General features: G+C 34.5%; 1 protein-coding gene across 5 annotated transcripts in view; it reads left to right on the top strand.

The window, feature by feature from the left end:
* Positions 1-15,884, top strand: part of Stat92E (Signal transducer and transcription activator Stat92E) — a 477,065-nt gene that overhangs the window by 245,785 nt on the left and 215,396 nt on the right. For all 5 annotated transcript variants that reach the window (XM_090412268.1, XM_090412269.1, XM_090412266.1 and 2 more), the window contains 2 exons: positions 6,468-6,555; positions 15,152-15,193. In XM_090412268.1, coding sequence (XP_090268394.1) covers positions 6,468-6,555; positions 15,152-15,193 — 130 coding nt within the window. The remainder of the gene's footprint in view (positions 1-6,467; positions 6,556-15,151; positions 15,194-15,884) is intronic.

Raw genomic sequence — 15,884 nt, 5'->3', positions numbered from 1 at the left:
CAAGACTTCCTTAAACTTCTTGTATTCAAATGTTTCCTTAAGTATAGGAGATGAAAAAAAATATGTCTTAGCTTTACCAGTTAGTTTGTTTCTAAGTAGCACCAACAATTGAAAGTCTGTCCAACCTGCTGTTTCTCTGAGTTTCTCAACATAAGTAAAAAAAGATAATACATCATCAGAGTCTTCTCCTGAAAATTGGGGAATTACTTGTTGGGGATTCATACTTTTAAAAAATTCACTGTTTTCCATCTCTGAATTGGAAGTAACAGCCATTGTGATAATTGGAGCGTCAATTCAAATAATATAATCCTTTAATTTCAAAAAAAAAACTTTATCTTTGCCTGATTTCTGATTACAACCAGTTCATTGTGATCTATTCAATTTACCTTTTAAATTTTCAGGGAGCAATTTCACAATTATTATTACCAAGTTAAATTAAATCTGTTAATCTACAGCTGTTAAATTACTTTCTATCAATTAAATCACATCCTGCCGACTGCGCCATTTGTCGTGACGTTCTATTTTCATGTTATGTTCTAAATCCGCCATCTTGCTAAAAGTCACTTTCATAAAATAAAGGAAAACTAATTGCAAATTAATCACTGATCTAAGGGTAGAGAAATTTCTATTATACTGCGCCACTCTATCCTTAGATAAGTCTATATGAATTAGTAAGATTAATTCAAAATTAGTTAGCAGTCTTTTCACTCATTCAGGCCGATGGTATTTATTTTCTTTCCTTCTGGGATTCCCGCTAGATCCGAATTTTTGTGAACGGTGCAGTAAAAAGAAATTCAGGCAAACACAATATTTAAATTAACAAACAAAACATTTAATATATGGTTATATAACAAAATACATGTATTCCACTTTTAAATATGATAACTCAGTCAAGCTAGTACATCAGGTCAAGTCATTCACAATAAATCAATCTTCCAAACTTTCACATACAATTTCACAGTTTCAGAATCACAAAGTTCCTATACTCAACTTATTACAATAGAAATTCTTATTTAAACAGTTTCCTTGTGTCTCTCAGCTACATTCTACGATTAACTCATAACAGGCACTAACCACGGTAGATATCACTTCAATGTCTATATTTTCAACTCTCAGCCTCGATGGTAAGCTACAGTTAATGTTAGAAACAGCGCAACGGAACTAATACTTAAATCTTCATACACTGAAATAAACTAATATGACTGTCCTTACCAGAAATAATCTTCGGTACTTCCAATATTTTGTGAACACACTTTCAAATTGTATTTATCACACTTGCAAAACACTAAATAACTAAAACATTACTAATCGCGCTTCTAAAACTCCAGATAACAACTATAAGGTACATTAATTATTCTTATTTTTCTTTCATCAACTAGTTTAACCCCGTACAATTCCTTTTTTTGGTAGCATAGAAATAAGTCGTAATTGTAGACTGACTGGATTTATTCAGAATTCTTCGTCGAATATCCAGTTCTCTAATTATCCGATTACGGCAATAATTTCCTTTTTATTACTACGGCTGGTTTTGCTTTCAGCCAACTATAAGATTCACTTATATAAAAAAATGTACCAAATATTGATACATATTTTCTGTACCCAAATATGTATCAATATTTGGGTACAGAAAAGGGCCTCTCTAGTACCAAAACCATTCCGAAAGCCGAATTGTGTTTCACTTAGAGTTTCTTCACTTTTTCTATAAATGCGATTCTGAATTACTTTCAAAAATATTTTTAATGTTTGGCTCATTAGACTAATAAGTCTGAAGTCACCACAGGAATTCGCTTTGGGTTTCTTTGGGATAGTGATAAATGTAGATTTGAGCCAATCTGATGGAAATTCATCACTTTCATATATTTTATTAAATAGTTTTTCAAGAAGTTTGATGTTATCTGGTTCAATTAATTTTAAAAATTCTGTTCGCACACCATCTGGTCCACTGGCTTTTCCTGTTTTACTTGTTTGTATAGCATTCTCTATTTTGCATTTCATGATTGCTGGTCCTTGAATGTTATCTTTTATATTTATAGGCTTCTGTCTAGTATCATTGAAAAGTTCTGTTACATATTTTATCCAAATCTGTGCTTTATTCTCTTCTTCTAGAACTATTTTTCCATTTTCGTCTCTTAGAGACACTATTTGCTTTTTCCTCAGTTTTCCGGAAATTTCGTTGATTTTCTTATACAGATTGAAATTATCATGTTGTTTCTGAAGCAGTTCAATTTCAGTAAATAAATTTTTCATCCAATTTTCCTTGGCTTCTTTTATTTTTTTCTTGATGATGTTATGTGTTTCTGTATACCTGGCTAGGTCTTTGTTTTTATACATTCTTCTTATATCAATAAGAGAAAGAATCTCATCTGTCATCCATTCCTGTTGTTTTATATTATTCACATAACCTAATTCTTCAATACTTGTTGTTACAATGGCATTCTTTAAGCTATTCCAAAGAGATTCCACACTTTTATTTTCTTCTATGTTAATCTGTTGTAATCGCAGGTTAAGCTGTGTCTTGGCACTTTTATTTATGTTCGGGTCTTTCAGTTTTTCTACATCAATTTTCTTTTTCTTCTTTTGTGATTTTTTAGCTGATTTTAATCTAAGACGTACTTCTGCACCTATGGGATTGTGGTCTGATGAGATATCTGCTCCAGGATAAGTCTTTGCACTCTTTATACTACTGTGGAATCTTTTATTTATCAGTATATAATCAATTTGATTTCTGACAATATTATGTTGGTTATCTTGAGGTGATTTCCAAGTGTACAGTCTTCTGGGTGGAAGTTTAAACCAGGTATTTGCTATTGTTAGATCTTCTTCCTGACAGAATTGGATTAGGCGATCTCCTCTGTCATTTCTGGTGCCTAAGCCATGTTCGCCAACAATTTCTCCATCACCCCCTCTTCCCACTTTTGCATTGAAGTCACCCATCACTATGTTTATATCATGTTTCTTTGTTAGGTTTTTAATCTCTTTTAGGTGTTCATAAAACTCTTCAACATCTTCTTCACTTTTGTCAGCTGTGGGTGCATAAGCTTGGATGATATTTATGTTAACGGGGTTTCCCTTAAGTTGTAACAGCATTATCCTTTCAGAAAATGGAATCCAATTTATTACTGATTTATTGATTTCTTCATCTACTATTACAGCTACACCATGTCGATGTTTGTTCTCATCATTCCCAGAGTAATACATTGTCATATTATCTTGTTGACACTTTCCAGATCCTGGCCATCTTATCTTGCAAATTCCCAAAATCTGGATGCCCAGCCTCTTCATTTCTCTTGTGGCATTTCTTAATTTGCCAGCTTCATACAGAGTTCTGACATTCCAAGTTGCAATTTTAAAAGTGGACACCATTTTGACCCCGGAGATTCTTCGCACCCCTGTCCCATTTAAGGGACGCCGGGAACTTGGGGCCAATTGTAAGGGTTTGCTCGCCATGGTGGTTGTTCTGGAGATAAGGTAGAGCAGTAGTTTCTCCATTTGCTTTCTGCTCCGCAGTATTACAGACGTACACAATATAATCATATTGCCATCTGCAAATCTCTGATCACAAGCTTTTCCGTCATCATTTGACTTCAACCTTGTGTCAGTACTGACAATGCTGCTTCCCAATGTCAGTGGCAGTGACCCCAGCAGGTATTTATTTAATGGCGGCACTACTCGCCATGTCACCGAGTTGTCATTGGGCTTTGTGAGGTTTTAAGTGAGACAGAGTTGCCACTTCTGCTCCACCACGCCCTGATAGCTCAGTCGCTGTTGGTCCACGGCTGCTTATTCGCCAGATTGCTCTGCTTATATCGCAGCTAACCTCCATATCTGAAGGCTGTTCCCCGATCCGCCACCTGGGGACGCACCCAGTAGTAGTCAGCTCTGCCCCGGGGAAAAAAATATAACAGATTTAATAAGGTTTCACAACTAGTTTCATCGGAAATGCCGACTTCGTCAGGTGAATACAGTTCCATGGAGAAAACAACATCTTAAAAATATATTGTACTTTAGACAAAAACAGAGTTTAAAACAAGTAATAATTGTGTTTGAAATTGAGCCCGAGCTTTAGTTCTGGCTTGAAGCACTGTGCACCTGAATGACACGAGTGCGCCAAAACTGGATTACAACGCTGTTTGAATTGGGCAAGCTGTAACTGAGATTGCTGTTTAGATGGGCAGATCGATTTGAGATCTATTTCTTTAGATTCCAAGATACGTCTTTCTAATTCATCAGAGCAATTATGGATTAAATGAGACTTTTTGTGGTTATGAGACCATAGGTATTTTATTAATATAATCCCGCCTACTAGTTTCGCTAGCGACTGTCTAGCTTTGTCAAGGCTGAACGGTACACACACAACAAATATGAGAGAATACAGAAACGTTGCTAACTGTTAGGCAGTTAAGTTTGAAACTATGTGTGACAACGTGTGCATGTGTTGAGATGCTTCATATTAATTAAAGTACCTATGGTCTCATAACCACAAAAAGTCTCTTTTTTAAGTATTTTATGAACAAATATGTATAATTTAAATTAAGCATTTATGGATGTTTGAAGTTGAGAGCTCCAGTTTTATTTGATGTTGTTGTCCTTCAATGTTGGTATCGGCCGAGAATAAAACGTGCCTTGATAGGACACTAGCATGGACTCTGTTATAAGAAAGGTCACGTTGGTGTTCTTCTAGGCCCAGTGAGATGAACTTTTCTGTCTGGCCATAATATGGTTTGCCCCAACTGCAAATGATTTTGTATACTCCTGGGAACTGAAGAAGGTTGTGTTTTACTTCAGGTTGACTGAGGTAAGATCGGAGTTTTGGAAAGGTGGAGAAATATGTTTTAACATTAAATTTCTTCAGGATTTTCTCTAGTTTAGGAGAAAGAGAACTTATATACGGTAAGGAGAAGTAGGCTTTTGGGTTTGAGTTATCTTCATCACTATGTGGATTACGTATACTAAGACGATTATAGATATTTTTTCTGACCAAAGGGCTTCATCTATACCGACTGAGCTATGGAGGCTAGCGGTTTTTCTTCTGATAGTACATTTTCTAACAAAATTGCAAGGTATAATTGTGTCGAATATGCAGTTTATACCAATTTGCAGTGGTAGTATTGTAGCAAGTTACTTGGATATTTTATTTGGAAGTATGCTGATTATAGGAAGCAGCACAGGAATAGTTTGCTATAGCAAACTATCCACTATAACAAATTATCCCTCTGCTGCTCCTATAATCAGCATACTTTTACATGAAATATTTAAATCACTTGCTACAATGTACCAACTGCAAACTGGTATAAACTGTATATTCTACACAATTACACCATTTGTACTTTCACCTTTTTGCCAGAAAATATATTATCTGAAGAAAAACATGTGCTTATAACATTGACCTGCATGTAAGCTGCTTATTTCTTGAACAATATTCTAAATATATTGCATTATTTAGGTTATATAAGATAATTTATTTTAACATATATATATGTAATGCTTAAGCATCAGAATTTTATGCACTTATTCAGCACGTTTTATTCTATGAACATAAAAAAAAAATCTGTAAAGCCTTCCCCTCCCAGCGCACAGCTTATGCCATCAGTATATCTATTATCTATGCATTAGTCTAATGTTCTAATTAATTGTTGATACAAGTGGAATGTGTTAATAATGTTATTCATTTAGACTGTGTTTCCAATCTCTTCATGTTAGAAGGATAAAGCAGTCAACTTCCTTCCTTCCTTACCGTGTGATGGTACAGTAGCCGTGAGTCCCCCTTATTTTTATGGGAGGGGGGATATGGCACCATCTAGTCACCCAAATTTTATCTGGGAACCGGTGCAGGCTGATGAATCAGGCCTGTGGCTGGGTCAGTATTCCTGGCTGTATTCCATGTGTGTTCACAAGGTCGATTTGCCTGCTTGTGGGATGAAAAACCCCAGATAAACTGGCAGAAAAAATCCCGCTGTCCACGCCCAAGACCAGCTAACTTGCTTATGGCTGAGGAAGATCCTTAAGTTCCTCACGTCATCGACGGGAATCGAACCTAGGACACTCCTTCTCCGGGTATATGGTTGCGAAGCGCAAAGCTGCACGGACAAGCAGTCAGCTGCTACCATAGCTAACTAACTCTTTGGGACCACTGGATAGTTTATGATGAATTGTTTGGTTTCGTGAATTTCTTTTATCATGGAATTGTGCTGATGGGACTTTGGTCAGATCTTTTCAATAGTTTGTCATAGAGTGAATTTCTTATAATGAGAGCAACTGTAAATCATAATTTTATCATACAAGAAAAATTTAATCTTGATCATTCGATTCTTTTTTTTTTTTTAAATCCTTTTAGTGTTTAGTTTTTATTATGCAGTGTATATCAGTAATTTTCACTTTATATTCTTCTGCATTTTTCATGTAAAGTAATTAAAATATTACCTCCATTTCTTCTGAAAATAATCCTGTTTGTTCAAATTTATTATCAGAGATGCCAGTGGTGAAATCTTGAACAATATGGGAACAATGGAATATCACCAAGTAACCAGACAGCTGAGTGTTAGTTTTAGGAATATGGTAAGTAGTTCAGCTTTCTTAATAATATATATATATAGCCCAATATTGTTTAACTTTTATTTCTTGCATTATAAATTTTTTTTGTAATACACCCAATTCTCCATTTACACGGTGGATTGGTTCCAGAAAAAAATTGTGTAAATGAAAACGGTGTAAAAAAAGGATACAGTGCATATAAAAAAATAGAATAATGGTTCCAGATGTGATAACCCAATACGAACAATAAGTTATTTTTAAACAAAACATATATATATATATATATATATATATATATATATATATATATATATATATATATATATGTAGAAAGTATTTTACCTTGGGTATAATAAATGTTAAAGATGCCATACTATTTTATAGCTTGGTTTTACTCCATTTCCCAAATAAGCAAACAGACAAATAAGTCAAGTTTGCGCCTGCACGTATTGCAAGTCTAGCTGACCCTCAGAGTAGTGCAAGTCAAGGCAACTCATGGTAAAGGTAGAATAAGCTCTGATCACTATTCTTAATATTCACCCTTAATGCACAGCCCATCTCCTTGAGGAGATGTATGATGCTATGTATTAAAGGCAAGGGGCCACTACCCAGACCGGTTTCGACCTTGATTGAGGTCTCATCAGTGGGAACCAGGCTAGAAATACCAAGAATTTAGTAATACAGAGCTTATAAGTATTTTACCAGAACAAGTTTCCATAAGGTGTTTTAACCTTATTAAATAAAAATCTCAGGATGAGATATAAATGTAGAAAGTATTTTACCTTGGGTATAATAAATGTTAAAGATGCCAAGCTATTTTAAGCTTGGTTTAAAATATTGTTTTAAACCAAGTTTAAAACAATATTTTAAATGTGTTTAAAATATTGTTTAAATTTGTCATCATCATCATCATCATACGTATCAAGGATTTAGGCCTAGTATGGCCTGTTCCGGCCTTAGAAGTCATCGTTGAATCGTTTAAGAGGACGTCCTGGTTTTCTTTTTCCTAATGGCTTGTACTTTAAGGCTTGTTTTGGTAATCTTTCTGTTTTCATTCTTTGAACGTGTTCCATCCATCTATGTTTATATTTTTTAATTTTTTCAATTACTGGTTCTTGGTTTAATTCTTTCATAATATCTTCGTTTCTTTTGTGATCGAATAGGGTATACTTTGCACTTTTTCTCATAAACTTCATTTCTGCTGTTGTTAATCTTTGTTTGTCTTTTTGTTTTATTGTCCAGATTTCGCTTCCATACATTAAGACCGGTAGAGCTAATGTATTGTATACTTTTAGCCTGGTTTGTTTTTGAACTAGGTTTGGTTTAAATATAGAGTTAATTACTCCTGTTATTTTTAAATATTTTGCAATTTTTATGTTTATATCTTTTTCATTTTCATAAGTGATCATACATCCTAGGTAGTTAAATGAATTCACCTGTTCTAAGATCTTGTTCTCTAATACTAGTTCAAATTGTTTAAATACTAGTTTAAATTGCAAGTCTAGCTGACCCTCAGAGTAGTGCAAGTCAAGGCAACTCATGGTAAAGGTAGAATAAGCTCTGATCACTATTCTTAATATTCACCCTTAATGCACAGCCCATCTCCTTGAGGAGATGTATGATGCTATGTATTAAAGGCAAGGGGCCACTACCCAGACCAGTTTCGACCTTGATTGAGGTCTCATCAGAGTTTAAATTTGTTAAAAGTTTAAATTTTTACTTTAAAACAATATTTTAAAGTAAACTTGGTTTACTCCATTTCCCAAGTGAGCAAACAGACAAATAAGTCAAGTTTGCACCTGCATGTATTGCAAGTCTAACTGACCCTCAAAGTAGTGCAAGACTAGGCAACTCATGGTAAAGGTAGAATGGGAAATGGAGTAAAACCAGGTTTAAAATAGCTTGGCATCTTTAACGTTTATTATACCCAAGGTAAAATACTTTCTACATTTATATCTCATCCTGAGATTTTTATTTAATAATGTTAAAACACCTTATGGTAACTTGTTCTCGTAAAATACTTATAAGCTCTGTATTACTAAAATCTTGGTATTTCTAGCCTGGCTCCCACTGATGAGACCTCAATTAAGGTCGAAACTGGTCTGGGTAGTGGCCCCTTGCCTTTAATACATAGCATCATACATCTCCTCAAGGAGATGGGCTGTGCAATAAGGGTAAATATTAAGAGTAGTGATCAGAGCTTATCCTACCTTTACCATGAGTTGCCTTGACTTGCACTACTTTGAGGGTCAGCTAGACTTGCAATACGTGCAGGCACAAACTTGACTTATTTTTCTGTTTGCTTATTTGGGAAATGGAGTAAAACCAAGTTTAAAGTAGCTTGTAATCTTTAACATATATATATATGTATATGTATGCATCTCTTAAAGAAAATAGTGTACCACTAATAAAACAAATTCGAAAAGGTCCAAATACACCCGTTCATATGGTTATTAGTTAAATTTTATTCAGTCATTTTTTGACAGTAACTGCATTCTTTTGTGTGAGACTGGAATTAAATCACTTCCATCACTTGAAACACAACACTTTGGCCATCCTGTTCATACTGTAATGGCGAAACGTTTTCTTCAGTAAAAGGAACTAAATCCAATAATTCTGAAGGTTGATTTTTTTTTTTTTTTTTTTTACCACCAACTTCGTAATTAATTGTTGAAATCCTGTTTTGACTAGATCTTTGTATAATTCTTCATATTGCACCATACATGACTTCAGTTCACGTTTAAATTGTTCAGCTCGTTCAGTATTTGGATCATGTAAGAAAATGACTGCAATTTTACTAGCCATTTAAAGCTCTTCTTTAATTAATCCTGCAGTGAGTGGAAACTCTTCATCATCACTTTGATTCTCAAAGTGATGATGAAGTGATGAAGATCAAGGACAGCTTCTATTATTCATCATCACCAACAGCCTTGTCAACCATCAATTCTTCAATATCTGCAGACGAAAAATCATCAAATCCTTCTCTGCCAACTGCATGTGCTAATCTGATGATATTGGGATATTCAGTTGTATGCAAAGGTACAGGGTTTTTCTTTTTCACATATTCTGGCCAGGTAGCTTTCCAGCATGCATTTTAAGTTGATGGTTTCAATTCTGATCATGCCAACTTAGCAAGTTTGATGCAATTCAAAATAGAAAATTTCTTCCTCACATCAATAACTGTCAGTAAATTATCCTTATCTAGTTTATCCAAAATGTATTAGAATGTTCTTCTTATGTAGTAAGTTTTGAAGGTAGCGATCACATTGTGGTTGTATTAAGGATGTTGTATTAGGTGGCAGAAAACAAAATTCCACATTCAGGTGTTCTAAACTAGGATGGACAGGTACATTGCCTATAATCAATAAAACTTTAAAGTCTAGATTTTTTTCCATCAAATAGTGTTTAACTTTTGGAACAAAACATTGATGGAACCATTCATTAAAAATTTATTTTGTAACCCAACCTTTTTTATTTGCCTTCCAGTGCACTGGTAATGTGTTTTAAAATCCACACCTTTCATGCCCATGATCCTAGGGATTGATTAATGAGTAATGGCTTTAATACTCGTATACGATCTCCTGAATCCATTACCTTGATGGACCTGTGGTTTCAGTCAGGATTTCTCCATGACTGCAGGTCGTAAAGAGTCCAGCTATTCCTGTCTTGGGCCTTTCTTCTCTATTTTCTTCCAACTTTCTTAATCATTGGGTCTTCCCACCTTAAGGCTGGTCCTCCAGGTTTCCTTTTGGTATCTCTCGGATACCAGTTTGTAACTCTGACTGTCCATCTGTTGTCTCTCATTCTGGCGAGATGTCCTGCCCATCTTCTTTTGCTGTTGTAGATTGTTTTTATTATATCTGTGAGTCCAGACTTCTTCCTGATTACTGTGTGTCTTATGTGGTCTATTTTGTTTATATTGCACATTCTTCTTTCTATTGCACATTGAGTTGCTATAAAGCTTTGTTCTTCTTTTAAAATTGTGTTCCATGTTTCACTGCCATAAGTTAATGCTGGTAAGATGTGACTATTTAAAAGGTGGGCTCTTATTTCTATATCTATGTTTTGGTTGGTGAATGTTGATTTTTTTTTCTTTTGTTTCCTCTCTCCCCCCCCGTTGAAGGCTATCCAAGCAGCTCTTTTTCTCCTTGCTATTTCATTTGATATATCATTATTCATTTTTATGGACTGGCCGAAGTAGATGTATTCTTCAACTTTTTCGATGGTGTGAGATTCTAGAGTGATTGTATGATCTTTACAGTATTTGTTTTTTATCCAACTTGTTTTGTCAGGGTGTATTTCCAATCCAATTTTTTTGGCAGTTTTGGCTTATGTTATTCAGCATTGATTCTAAGAGTTTGGGTGAGTGAGATATTAATACCACATCATCGGCGAATAATAGGATATTTAATATTTCACCATAAATGTTTATTCCATCTTTCATGTCAGTTTTTCGGATGATGCTGTCCAGAGTAGATGCAAAGAGATTAGGTGATGACATCACCCTGATGTACTCCTCTACTTAATTTAATTTTAATTGGGTGATTGAAAAGGATGATATTTGTTGTGCTTTCTTTATAGATATCTTTTATGATTTTGGATGTATGCTTTTTCTATGCCTTGTTCTATTAAAGCTTGGAATACTGTGTTATGCTCAACAGTGTCAAATGTCTTTTTAAAATCTATAAAAAGAAAAAGTGGGATCTGGTATTCTCTGCATCTTTCTGTTAGCTGAGTAATAGTTTGAATGTGACCTATTGTTGAAAAGCCTTTTTTGAAACCAGCCTGTTCTTTGCAGCTATTTTCATTGATGGAGGTTTGCATTTGGTTTAGGATGATTCTGGCGAATATTTTATGTGTGCTAATAGACAGACAGGTCTGTAGTTACTGATGTCTTCTTTATTACCTTTTTTATGCAGAATGATGGTCTTTGATGTTTTCCATTCAGTAGGTACTTTCCTTAATTGTATATATAGGGTAAACCTTTCTGCTAGAGCTTTAAAGAGTATTTGTCTACCCATTTTTAATTCATCAGATTTTATACCGTCATTTCCCGGTGATCGGTCATTTTTCATATGGTGGATAGCCATTTTTATTTCTTCAGGTAGGACAGATGGTATTTCCAGATTTTCCAAATTTTCGTCTGTACTGGAGCTGTGATTACTTTTTTAGATGAGTAAAGGTTCTCATAAAACGATTTTACTATTTTTTCCATTTCACCTCTGTTTGTGTGTCTGTTTCCTTGATTGTCTATGAAGACTGATGGTAGTAGTTGCTTTAGATTTATTTCTTTTTCTACTTTTTATAGGCTACTGTGGAGCCTAGCTCCTTCTGCCAATTTTGTTGTTCTATATATGCTATAGTCGTCTTTGATATTCTGCCTCAGTTGTTTACAAATAATTTTATATTCTAGACAATCTTTTCCTGTATCTTTCAGTATTCTTCTTTTCTTCAATAGTTCTATTATCCTGAAGCATTACTGCAAAATAATAGTCACATGATATACTTGGCTGCTTTAAAGCCACCAGCACTTTTTTTGTGATTTCGCTATATAAGTTCTACTTGGCATTTGTCTACATTCTGTTGCGTAGAGTAATCCCTGATATTTAAAACATTGAGAGAGTCCCCAAAATTCAAGTTTAAGTACATATGTACCCTACTAGGAAATGATAATTATAATGGAAATACCCTTTTTAACAGAGCTGAATTCAAACAGAAAATTTAAAAATAAGCACCATTTGAATCATGTTAAATCAAAATATACAGTGTAAACATAGAATTGCTTTTGTTTTCTAAACCATGTTATTTCGAAATTTTGTAAAAAGAGAATTGGGTGGATTCTGTATTTTGTATATTCCTATATGAAAAATACAGTGGTAAGTTCACTGTAAATTACGTATTATTTTGTTTTCAAGTTTATGCATGCACTTTTGTATTATAATAGTAAATTATGATAAAGTTTGCTCATAAAGTATCTTCATGACTAGCAGCTTTTCACTTCACATGTGTATATTCACTTTTCACTTTAGATGTGTATATTGCCATGCATTATGGAAAGGGTCACTACCAAGACTGGTTTTAATCATTATTGAGGTCTCTTCAGGGAAAACCAGACCAGAAGATACTGAGATTAAATCAGTGTAGAACCCATATATCGACCATAAAAGCAGTATTGCTATATTTATAAAATTTATGGATCAGAGTATCACACACCTGTAACAACACTTTTGTGTTCTTCCAGATCTTGTTCATGTTCATAGCATGTTGACAAAGATGGAATGGGATATTATTATACCTTCCTGCTGATCTGTCAGATTAACTTATTAAAAGGAGATGTTACGAGAAATTCATATATAGGCAGTCTCCGGGTTAGGATGACTTGACTTATGGCATTCCGTTTTTACGAATGGGCTCCCAAGGCTTCCTGTAAGGATAATTAATAATTAAATTAATAATTTGGGTACTAGTTTCTTCTGCTCATGTAAACAAATCCACATGCCGTAAGTGGTTTGTTGGCACAGCATCTTTACGCTAGCGGCTAGTCTCATTGTTTATATGGTCGCTTATGCACAGCATCACTTTAATCATAACTTTTTTATTCGATTTTGTGATTGCCCTTATGACCATACGTCCAAAGGGAAAGTCCACTGCAAATCCAAGTGAGCCTGCAGCAAAGAGAAAGGTGATTACAATGGAAACAAAAGTAGAAATAATCAAGCATTTAGAAAGAGGCCAGATGCCATCATTCATTGGGAAAGCATTAGGCTTAAATCGCTTGACTATCGGAACAGTTATAACGGATGCCATCAAAAACATTGCCTATTCTTGGGAGGAAGTGAAGTAATCAAGAATGAAAGGGGGGTCTGGAACAAACTGTGTCCTCAATTCTGTGATGATTTTTGTGACTTCACAGAAGAAGACATCGCAAAGCCAGAAAAGCTGTGGTGAAGAGTGGCAACGCATTGCAATTGGATATCAATGAAAATGATGCCATTGACTTACTAGAGTCCCATTCACAAGAATTAACTAATGAAGACCTTATGGAAATAGAGAAGCAGCTGATAGAAACACAAGAACACAAATTAGAAGATCCAGAGCCAAGAAAATTTATGACAAAAGAATTAGCTGAAGCTGTTTGTCTTGCTGAAGCAGGATTTGCAAAGCTTGAGGAGCAACATTTTGCAATGAGCAATTTACAAAGGTTTACTGTGCAATTAGTGAGAACATCAGCTGCTACAAGGTCATTTATGATGAAAAAAAGAAAAAGGTTGTGCAAACAACCCTAGGCACCTTTTTACCTTTTTCAAGAAACTGGCTTCAGTTGTAAGCTTCCCTCTCCTCCTCCAGCAACAGAATCGAATCCTGATTCTCCAGCACCCGGTCCATCCTCTCTAGTATCAAAATCTGATCCTAATTCAAATCCTAATTCTCCAGCACCCACTCCATCCTATCCAGTACCATCTCCATCATCATCTTCCAATTAATGTTAGCCTACCTTCTGTTTATGTTTTCTTTGTTTGAATTGAAAGCCTTGCACAATAGTTTCTGTAACTTATTATTACAAACAGGGGTGTTATTAGATGAAAAGCACATCTATTATAATTATTATTATTATTACATTGTATTATTATTACCGTATATGCGCTGTTCATCAGGGATCCACGTTACATACAAATCTGACTTAAAGACATTCTCTGGAATGTATCTCATCCATAACCCAGGGGCTGCCTGTATTTGGAATAGAGAGAAAGGCTTTGGCCTCAAGAATATATGAACTTTCCTCTTAAAACTGCTTAGCAAATGGTTAAGAACAACTTAAACATTTTCCATCAGTCCCACACATGAGATTGAGAACCTATAGTAAGTTAGTGCCATATGTAGTTAGTTAGAAGTTAGGTAAAGAGATGGAACTTGTTGATGTTTTCTGAATGATTGGTACTTATAACTTTTGGAGAACTAGATGAGGATAGCTGTTTCAGTGAATACGAGGAAATTCATTGAGTTTGTAGTAAGGCAGTTAATGGGAAATGATTAGCTATTTCTCATATTCTTATAAGTCCGGAGGTATTATGGATGTTTGGTTCATTAATGCACAATTAAATAAATGCTGAATAAAGGGCACACTACAAAGAAAATCACCAGACGACTTTCATATATCCCAACTCAACATCAGCAAAGTTCAAGATTGGCACCACAACATAAGAAGCATTAGTGGAAAACAAATGGAACTAACAAAAGAATTGAATAAGTACCAAATTGACATAATAGGTGTTACTGAAATAAAGAAGACTAAAACAGCTGAGATTTTTCTGATCAACAAATACAATAGGTTATGTTCAATAAAAGGATTTACTTTAATATAATATAGTCTTTAAATAGATCTCATTCATCATGTTATGATACCCTCAATTTATATATTATGATCTGCATGTGTGTTTGTGTGTGTATATATTGTGTGTGCATGCATTTGTTCTTACAGTATTATAATTTATAAATATTCATACATATGAAACTTATCTCATGAATATATGTTGGGGCACACATGTTTTAATTTTTACAAATAGCAACTGCAAAAAATCTCTCTCTATATATGTATATGTGTTTTAATTTTTATGTATAGCAACTACGAAAAATCAAACGGGCTGAGAAGAAAGGTACAGAAGTGAGTATTTTGATTTTTTTTATTTGTTAAACATTATGTAATATGTTTAACAAATGCATTGCTGTGCTTTGTAATGTTATGTTAATTTTATTTTCACTGTTTTTAGTTCTGAAATGAAATGCAAATAGAAAAATATTCCGTATCTTTTCTATGCATTTTAGAATTAAATGCAATAATTTGTCATAAATTATATATTTAGTTTAATCCTTTATCCAAGTGTAAGCAAACAAAGTTTGCACCTGAAGTATCTTCAGGACTGGGGAAGCTAGTGGCAAAGGTGGACTGACTTCATATTGCTTGCCTTAGTATCCCATAATTCAAAGCACATCTCATTGCAGACACGTATATTGCTGTGCATTATGGGAAGGGTCACTACCCAGACCAGTTTGACCTTTATTGAGGTCTGTTCAGTGGGAGCCAGATCCAGAGGTGATACCAAGGTTGAAGCAATGCAGAACTCATATTTCCATATGCCAGTTGCCAAAAGGTGTCACACCTTATTATTAAATTACTGTGGATTAGAGAAAGATGTTGGAAATTTTTTTCACTTGGTTAGACTATAAATTATATACAGGCAGGGCTTTTTTTCAGCCGGAACGGTCCAGAACGTGTTCCAGCAAACTTTTAGGACTTTAATGGTCCCTAAACGCATATTTTATAAGTATTTCAAAACTAGGACTGCCTCCATTTT

Source organism: Typopeltis vanoorti, chromosome 22 (genome assembly GCF_054136105.1).
Source record: "Typopeltis vanoorti isolate ZY-2024b chromosome 22, IOZ_Tvanoo_1.0, whole genome shotgun sequence".
Taxonomy (NCBI): domain Eukaryota; kingdom Metazoa; phylum Arthropoda; class Arachnida; order Uropygi; family Thelyphonidae; genus Typopeltis; species Typopeltis vanoorti.
This window is presented reverse-complemented; position numbering and strand designations above follow the sequence as displayed.